This window comes from Borostomias antarcticus (genome assembly GCF_949987555.1).
Source record: "Borostomias antarcticus genome assembly, chromosome: 9".
Taxonomy (NCBI): domain Eukaryota; kingdom Metazoa; phylum Chordata; class Actinopteri; order Stomiiformes; family Stomiidae; genus Borostomias; species Borostomias antarcticus.
Genome location: NC_140242.1, coordinates 4,661,115 through 4,671,114, shown reverse-complemented (window position 1 = coordinate 4,671,114; position 10,000 = coordinate 4,661,115). Strand labels below are relative to the sequence as shown.

The following is a 10,000-nucleotide window of genomic DNA, read 5'->3' as shown; positions in this document are numbered from 1 at the left end:
CTCAGCTCCTCCCCGCTCAGCTCGCTCACCTGCCGTACCAGGTCCTCACTCCACGCCTCCAGCTCCGCCGTCACCTGGCCACACACAGCCTATCAGAGTCCACCAACACTGACCCCCCTCGCCCTGACGCTGCCTGCCCCAACACTGACCCCCCTCCCCCTGACGCTGTCCTGCCCCAACACTGACCCCCCTCCCCCTGACGCTGTCCTGCCTCAACACTGACCCCCCCCCCCCCCCCCCCCCCTCTCCTCTGCATCCGTCAGCGTCAACATTTTACCGTCAAAAACCTCTGCAATTCTCTAGCGTTGGACGCTGGTGTTGAGCGCGATGCGAAGGCTGCAGTGGAGCCGCTGTCATTAATCACACTAGACTCATCTCCTCAGCGGCTGACGGTCAACGCTGATGGACCCAATGGATCCCAGCGGTTAGGCTCCTCCTCCCCCCTAAGCCCCTCCCCCCACACGGCGCGGGCTGGCTGCCCACCTCGATGGTGTACTGCTCGAAGATACGCAGCTGCAGGAAGATGTCCAGCTTGATCTTCCTCTCGTGGAAGAGCTCCTCCATCTGGCCCTGCGCCTCCTCCAGCTGCTGCAGGACCCCCTCCATGTGGGAGATGGAGCTGCTGTGGGGAGTCTTGTTAGTCGACAGGGCAGCATCCCTGGATAGAGAGAGAGAGAGAGAGAGGGAGAGAGAGAGAGAGAGAGAGAGAGAGAGAGAGGGGGGGGGGATAGAGAGAGAGGGGGAGAGACAGACAGAGAGAGGGAGAGAGAGAGGGAGAGAGAGAGAGAGAGAGGGGGGGGATAGAGAGAGAGAGAGGGGGAGAGACAGACAGAGAGAGGGAGAGAGAGAGGGAGAGAGAGAGAGAGCTGACTAAAGGTCATACTGCAGGTTATGGCTGAGGGTCTGGTGAGGGTCTGGTGAGGGTCTGGTGAGGGTCTGGTTAGGGTCTGGTGGAGGTCTGGTGAGAGTCTGGTGAGGGTCTGGTGAGGGTCTGGGGGTCAGGGGTCTGGGTGAGGGTCTGGTGAGGGTCTGGTGAGGGTCTGGGGGTCAGGGGTCTGGGTGAGGGTCTGGTGAGGGTCTGGGGGTCAGGGGTCTGGGTGAGGGTCTGGTGAGGGTCTGGGGGTCAGGGGTCTGGGTGAGGAGGTACCTGAGCTGCTGGATGAGGTCCTCTCCCTCCTTGATGACGTTGAGCGTGGCCTCCAGCGTGGCCGTCTGCTGCTGCTGGAACTGCTGGATCAGCTCCTGGACCGACTCCACCGAGTCACAGCACACCTCCTCCAGGAGCTCCTTCTGAAGATCCTCCATCCACGTCCACAGCTGGGGAGAGAGGGAGGCAGGGAGGGGAGACAGAGTGAGAGAGTTTGAGAGAGAGAGTGAGACCTTTAGTAATCTCTTTATTGATGTAATTAAATAAAATTAAAATCAAGGATCAGGCCATTTCACAGCATACACATAAATTATCAAAACAATAATAATCTAAACCAAGTTCACATCTCCTACAACACATATACCACACATTAAAAGGCCAGCAGTAGCATATTATTATCTACCGTACATAACCCCTCCCCCACCCCATACTTGCCCAGAAACTCCTCCAAATTGGAGATCATTTAAAAAAAGGTGAACTCAACCCTAAATCGAGCTGCAACCAGCCCCCTGACCACCAGTTCTGGGTCCTTCCAGCTGCGTCGGGGGGACACCCCCGGTGGAAACACCCGCGACCACCTCGACGCTGACAGACCGGCCAGCGAGTCCACGTGCAAGACCTTGACCGTGACATTGTACAGTGCTTTCCTGGACACACCACCGAAGTGGCCCAGCACAGGTACCCCAAAGGCCAGAAGGGCCCCGTCCTCCTCCACCTGCTCCTCCACTCCTGCAGCCACCCACAACTGAGGAAAAAGCAGCCTCCTCTGTGACGCTCCGCCGACCACCTCTCTCTATGGTGTATGGAAACGAAGGTGATGCACTGTAAATGATTTTGACAACAGACCCTGTGAATTATTGTGTTGTTTATTAGTTTCTTAGAAAGATTATTTTGCTATAAAGCTAGCTTATTTGAAACATACAGTGCATGTTTGAAATGAGGGAGATGGTATTTTTGTGGACAGTATGTTTTCATTGAATAAGGCCCCACTCAGTGTAAAGTGTGTCTCGGGGGAAAAATAAATTGAAATTGAAAAAGGTGGCACAGTAAATGGCTGTATTTAATGTAATATAATCAGAGGTACACATAAGGACAACATTGGATTTTGCACTTCAGGCTAGTTATTGCAATGACTGTTCCAATGCCATGTTTCCAAATACAACAAGACCACTCATGCTGTCCTCATCCTCACAGCATTCCTCCTCTACATCACCAAACACCTCGGACACAGTGCTCAGTATTGCCTGGGCTTCATCAACCTGGAACACCTCGGACACAGTGTTCAGTATTGCCTGGGCTTCATCAACCTGGAACACCTCGGACACAGTGTTCAGTATTGCCTGGGCTTCATCAACCTGGAACACCTCGGACACAGTGTTCAGTATTGCCTGGGCTTCATCAACCTGGAACACCTCGGACACAGTGTTCAGTATTGCCTGGGCTTCATCAACCTGGAACACCTCGGACACAGTGTTCAGTATTGCCTGGGCTTCATCAACCTGGAACACCTCGGAAACAGTGTTCAGTATTGCCTGGGCTTCATCAACCTGGAACACCTCGGACACAGTGTTCAGTATTGCCTGGGCTTCATCAACCTGGAACACCTCGGACACAGTGTTCAGTATTGCCTGGGCTTCATCAACCTGGAACACCTCGGACACAGTGTTCAGTATTGCCTGGGCTTCATCAACCTTCAAAACTTGTACATTGAAAAAAATGTCAACCAATGTGAAAAGTCCACTGCTAGAATCAAGCACTTCTTGGACAATCTGTGCTCCTGTGTTGCTTGCAGCTTGTGTTGAATAAACTGAGAGTGCCCCACTAAGTCATTGCTGTGTCATGTGATGGATTATGCTCTCTAAGCGTTCCCGAAGAATGTTTCTCTGTTCATCTGTGACAGTTCTTTCTTTATTGACAATATCATCCCCTGCATGTTTCTCTAGTGGACTTGCATGTCCATCACAGGTGGGTAGACAGTCACACGCTAATGCACAGAAGCTACAACATGCATGTTTGGGTTCAAAAGGCTTTGTGTTCTCGCCATCGAACAGATGCAGAAGTTTGACTCTCATGCACCTTTTTGTTTCAGTGACATGCTGGAGCATTTCATCAGATATTCATTGTAGTTGTCTGCCGTGGTACAAAATAACTGAACGTGCCTGAGACCCATCTCGCCCTGCTCTTCCGAAGGCTTGCATGTAGGCCTCAAGGTTTCTTGGGGGCCCATAGTTGACAATATGGTTGACACCCTTGAAATCAACACCCATTCCAAGTGATGAAGTGGCAATTACAACTCTGAGAACAGACATTGGGTCTTTGAGTGAGTTAATAATGTGCAGTTGTATGTCCTCTGGTGTCTCTGAATGGTACATCTCCACCAGTCTATTTGCAGACACATCTTTGGCACCTACTGGGTAACATGCACTCTTGCCCAAGGTGAGTCTGAAAACATCTGACAGCAGCGAGCACTCAGCTATACTCTTACAGTATATGACCACCTTTCCTGTTCTTGGGCCCTTGCTTTCCAGCTCGCGGCAAAGCCATGCAAAAGTGTTGGTGTTGGCTGGATCAGAGACACTTTTATGGTAGCAAGCCTGATGTTGTCCTGGTTTGGGCTTTTAACAAGCTCTACACAGTTTTGTATTCCAAGATTCTTCCTCAACTTCTGTCTCATTGCTTTGAAATCTGTGGCAGTAGTTGCCAGGAGAGACAGCACTGGGTAAAAGAGATCTTAGTTCACCAAGTTTTCCACCCCACTCTCTGAAAGGAGCTTCACTCCCCTGTCCTCCCCTGTAAAAACAAACAGGACAACGAGTGATTAGCCAAAGGGATTAACATAGGCCTAGTTGACTTTGCTAGTGTCAAACTGCACACAATACAGTAATGTTAGCTATAAAATAAATTGTAAATTAGCTGGAGAGATGGTTAATCGTAATTTGCTCTTACCAGTGGATAGCCGTATGAACTTCATCCACAGCTATCCCCACGATCGCTCTTGAAGTGTGGTTGTTTGCAGGACGGCTCTCCATCTATCGTTGCCAACAAATGTTTCAGGAGATCCGTATATACGTAATGGAGTACTGGCCAGCAGCTATTTTCTCGTCCATGCCTGGATCTTGCCCAGCGTACGCTGCAGCTACCCCCATTGACTGCAGGGTTTTCACCTGGTCCTCCATGATGGCGACCAAGGGAGACACAACCAAAACAATGGCATCTTCGCACCATTTCTCTTTGTTCAGCCTTGCTAGCTCACTGTAGACGATAGGCCATGCTTGGAATATTAAACTTTTTCCATAACCGGTGGGCAAACATGCAAGGACGTCCCTATTAGACAGCAAATGTTGTAAGCATATTCTTTGTATATCTTTACAACCATCCACCAAAAGAACCAAGCAAGCCTGCCTTATCGCACGATCCAACTCCTCGTCAAAACTTGCCATTTTCAGCGTGTATGTTGCTAGCTCGCCTCGGAGGTTGTTGTTTCACGTAGTGAAGGGGACTTTAAAAACGGTAACACGCAGGTAGGGGGAGGAGTCTGGATCGAATCTGATTGGTGCCGAATCAGATTAATTTGCGTCACCACTGATTGGGTAGTGTGACAACGAATGACAAGGTTTATTGCCAAAACCTACATCCATTGAGTCAGACTAATCAGGCCCTGACCACCCTCTGAAGGTACAGGACAGCCGGTCTCAGCCAATGGTGCCCAGACCAGAAAGGGTTGATCAGTCTCTTTTGACCTCCCTCAGAAGCTGGTCAGGCGGCTCCAGCACGCTGAACCGATGCAAGAGCATCGAGGCAACCAGATTGTTCACCACCAGAGTCCTCCCCCTGTACGACAGCTGTGGCAGGACCCATGTCCAGTGAGACAACCGAGCACATATCTTTTCCAAGAGTCCCTCCAATTCTTACTCTGAAACTCCTTGCTCCCCAGATAAACCCCCAAGCACTTAAGGCCCTCCCGGCTCCACTCCAGCCCTGCTGGTAGGGTGAGGCGCCTCTGGTTTCCCCACCACCCTAGCACCTACCTCTCACACTTCTCCCAATTTACCTTGGCCGATGAAGCCTTCTCATACATTGCAAGGCCCTCTAAGAGTGTCTGGACATCATCCTGGCGTTCTAGGAACACTGTTATGTCGTCTGCATATGCAGACACTGCTAAGGAAACGCCCTGTTCCCTCCCTGTAAAGGACAGCCCTGTCAGTCTCCTCCTAAGCATGGCCAGGAGAGGCTCTATGGCCACGGTGTAGAGCAGCCTGGATAGGGGGCACCCCTGCCTGATCCCCCTATGGACCCCCACTGGGCGACTAAGTCCCCCCCCACCCCTGCCTGATCCCCCTATGGACACCCACTGGGCGACTAAGTCCCCCCCCCCACCCCTGCCTGATCCCCCTATGGACACCCACTGGGCGACTGAGTCCCCCCCTCCACCTTTAGCGTGACTGCAGCCTCTTTGTAGAGAAGCTTAACCCAGTTAATGAAAGTAGTGCCCATCCCAAAAGCTCCAAGAGTTTGAAACATGTAACCATGATCAACCCTATCAAAGGCTTTCTCCTGATCAACAGAAAACAGACCAACATCTACTTCCTGCAGCTTTGACAGATCAATCACGTCCCTGATCAGAAACAAGTTGTCCATAATAGTCCGGCAAGGTACCCGGTAAGTCTGTCTGCGGTGCACAATGCTCCCCACACAGCCTTATAGTCTGTTAGCAAGGCTCTTTGCAATGATCTTGTAGTCCAGACAGAGTAGTGATACAGGCCTCCAGTTCTTCAGAAGTCTTTTTTGGGCAGCTGTGTCAGAACTGCCCATGTGCAACTTGTTGGCATTGTCCCCCGATGGAACCCCGGAACAGTCTTTAAAAACTTCACAAAAGTACAACCCCAACACCCCCCAAAAGCGCTGGTAGAACTCCGCAGGAAGTCCATCCATGCCCGGGACCCGCCCCCCTGTCAGCTGTTGAACAGCAGCACTCAGCTCATCCAGCGAGGCTGACTCCGCTTCATCCAGCTTAGGCAGTCCCTCCAATATCTCCGCCACACACTCCTGACCACAGCTCCCTGCACTGTAGAGGTCTGCATAGAGCTCAGCCCAGTCTTCTCATATCTGCTGGGTCGGGTGTTACTCCCCCACTAGGGGTCTTCAGATGCAACATTCCAGAGAGAGAGAGAGGGAGAGAGATAGAGGGGGGGAGGGGGAAGAGAGAGAGTGAGGGAGTGAGAGAGAGAGAGAGAGAGAGAGAGAGGGGGGGAGGGGGAAGAGAGAGAGTGAGGGAGTGAGAGAGAGAGAGAGAGGGAGAGAGAGAGAGTGAGAGATAGAGTCAGAGAGAGAGAGAGAGAGAGAAAGAGATTAGGGGAGAGAGAGGGGGAGAGAGAGTGAGAGAGTGTGAGGGAGTGAAAGAGAGGGAGGGAGAGAGAGAAAGAGAGAGAGGGAGGGAGAGAGAGGAGGGAGAGGGTGAGAGAGAGTGAGAGAGAGATACCGTAGAGAGAGAGGAGGAGAGAGGGAGGAAAAGGGAGGGAGAGAGATAGAGAAAGAGGAGGAGAGAGGGAGGGAGAGAGAGATAGAGAGGGGGGAGAGGGAGGGAGAGAGTGGGTGAGGGAAAGGAGGGATGGTTAGCAGTGTTCCCGTCATACCGAGCAGATGCTGTGGTCCAGAGCCCCAGTCTGGACAGTGTCAGTGAGACAGGCGGTACAGAAACAGCAAAGAAAAGCGGCCGGTCAAAACCTGTACAGCAGAAATACTCCTCTCATTTTCTACTGTATTCATCTCTGGTTTGTTATACTGTATTCATCTCTGGTTTGTTATACTGTATTCATCTCTGGTTTGCTATACTGTATTCATCTCTGGTTTGTTATACTGTATTCATCTATGGTTTGTTATACTGTATTCATCTCTGGTTAGGTGGGCTAGATTGCAGAAGCTAGCCCAACTTGTAATATTCCCACTATTTCTTTATTATTAGGTGGGCTAGCTTGTAGCTGATGGCCATGACACATTTGCCCCTCCACATAGATGTCAGAGGTTAGATTACTACAGTCGGCCAGTCAGAGGTTTGGCCAGACTACTACATACCTCCAGAGGTTTGGACAGACTACTACATACCTCCAGAGGTTTGGACAGACTACTACATACCTCCAGAGGTTTGGACAGACAACTACAGACGTCCAGGAGCAGAGGGAGTGTCCAGTCTCCTGCTGGACTGTCTCTCTTGTCCTGGGTGGTCCTGAAACACAGCTGTACCGGTCAGAGCTCCTCTGTGTTCAGGAAGACAAGCAGCAGTTCCATTCAGACATGATGGTCACTGAGGGAGACTGAACTACCAATGCAATCAACGCCTCAGATACGAGTCCAACACACACCAACACACAGTCACACACACCAACACGCAGTCACACACACCAACACGCCAGTCACACACACCAACACGCAGTCACACACACCAACACACAGTCACACACACCAACACACAGTCACACACACCAACACGCAGTCACACACACCAACACGCAGTCACACACACCAACACGCAGTCACACACACCAACACGCAGTCACACACACCAACACGCAGTCACACACACCAACACGCCAGTCACACACACCAACACGCAGTCACACACACCAACACGCAGTCACACACACCAACACGCAGTCACACACCAACACGCCAGTCACACACACCAACACGCAGTCACACACACCAACACGCAGTGACACACCAACACGCAGTCACACACCAACACGCCAGTCACACACACCAACATGCCAGTCACACACACCAACACGCAGTCACACACACCAACACGCCAGTCAAACACACCAACACGCAGTCACACACACCAACACGCAGTCACACACCAACACGCCAGTCACACACACCAACACGCAGTCACACACACCAACACGCAGTCACACACACCAACACGCAGTCACACACACCAACACGCAGTCACACACACCAACACGCAGTCACACACACCAACACGCCAGTCAAACACACCAACACGCAGTCACACACACCAACATGCCAGTCACACACACCAACACGCCAGTCACACACACCAACACGCAGTCACACACACCAACACGCAGTCACACACACCAACACGCAGTCACACACACCAACACGCCAGTCACACACACCAACACGCAGTCACACACACCAACACGCAGTCACACACACCAACACGCAGTCACACACACCAACACGCAGTCACACACACCAACACGCCAGTCACACACACCAACATGCCAGTCACACACACCAACACGCAGTCACACACACCAACACGCAGTCACACACACCAACACGCAGTCACACACCAACACGCCAGTCACACACACCAACACGCAGTCACACACACCAACACGCAGTCACACACCAACACGCCAGTCACACACACCAACACGCAGTCACACACACCAACACGCCAGTCACACACACCAACACGCAGTCACACACACCAACACGCAGTCACACACACCAACACGCAGTCACACACACCAACACGCAGTCACACACACCAACACGCCAGTCACACACACCAACACGCCAGTCAAACACACCAACACGCCAGTCACACACACCAACACGCAGTCACACACACCAACACGCAGTCACACACACCAACACGCCAGTCACACACACCAACACGCAGTCACACACACCAACACGCCAGTCACACACACCAACACGCCAGTCACACACACCAACACGGCAGTCTTGTTCCTGAGCAGAGGTCCTGCCAGTATTCAAACCAACGACGTTGATACCGTCCAGCGACTGGATGACAAACTCTCTCTTTGACCCACATAGGCCTGATGGAGAGAGCCTGCCTCCTCAGCCGGTCAGGAAAGGGTTAACGCTTCCACCAAGCCAGGGCAGTGTTGCCTTGGCAACCTCTCCACATGACTGATCTGAGCACGCTCAGAATTAAACATGCTTCTCTGCGTGAGTCCTATTGTACACACACACACACACACAAACAGACACACACATACACACAGATACAAACACACAGATACACGCGCACACATACACACAGATACACACAGATACACACACACACATACACACAGATACACGCACACACACACACACATACACACAGATACACGCGCGCGCACACACGCACAGATACACACAGATACACGCACAGATACACACACACACACACACACACACACAAACACACAAATACACACACATACACACACACACGCCCGCACACACACACACACAAACACACACACACAGATACACACACGTAAACGCACGCATACACACACACACAAGGGCACACACACACACGGGCACACACACACACACACACACACTGAGGAACAGAGAGGTGATGTAGTTATAAATCTAGCCACGCCCACTCTCCGAGCGCATCTCTTAAAGCTGCATCATTGATCGCAACATCGGATCGGAACATTTTGTCGAAACAAATTAAAACCACCTGATATCAGATTGTTTCATTGAGCCATAGCGTCCTAATCACATCCAATTTCAATGACTCACCCCTACCAGTCGCCACACCTTGTTATTCCAGTATTTCTGCCTGTGTTGTCAAATTACGGCCAGTAACTTAGCTCCACCCCCGTGCATATTATACGTTTTAGGCCTTTTGTTTGTAAACAAGTCTCTTACTGCCATCTAGGTGATGACCAGAGTGTGGAGGGTGCTGTCCAGGGCTACTCCTGGCTCCAGGCAGGTGATGACCAGAGTGTGGAGGGTGCCGTCCAGGGCGCCGACCACCTTCCCTTGGCTGGCACCCTCTCGGGTTGCCACACACACACACTCTCTGTCTACTCTGCACTGATAGCCTGTGCAGTATGTACGCCGTGGGGA

General features: G+C 51.7%; 1 protein-coding gene across 5 annotated transcripts in view; it reads right to left on the bottom strand.

The window, feature by feature from the left end:
- The window catches only part of kalrna (kalirin RhoGEF kinase a), a gene marked incomplete at both ends in the record, with an annotated part of 193,384 nt that overhangs the window by 86,011 nt on the left and 97,373 nt on the right, over positions 1-10,000 (bottom strand). For all 5 annotated transcript variants that reach the window (XM_084443201.1, XM_084443203.1, XM_084443200.1 and 2 more), the window contains 3 exons: positions 1-74; positions 484-658; positions 1,148-1,317. The exon at positions 1-74 is cut by the window's left edge and continues 122 nt beyond it. In XM_084443201.1, the coding sequence (XP_084299327.1) occupies positions 1-74; positions 484-658; positions 1,148-1,317 (419 nt within the window). The remainder of the gene's footprint in view (positions 75-483; positions 659-1,147; positions 1,318-10,000) is intronic.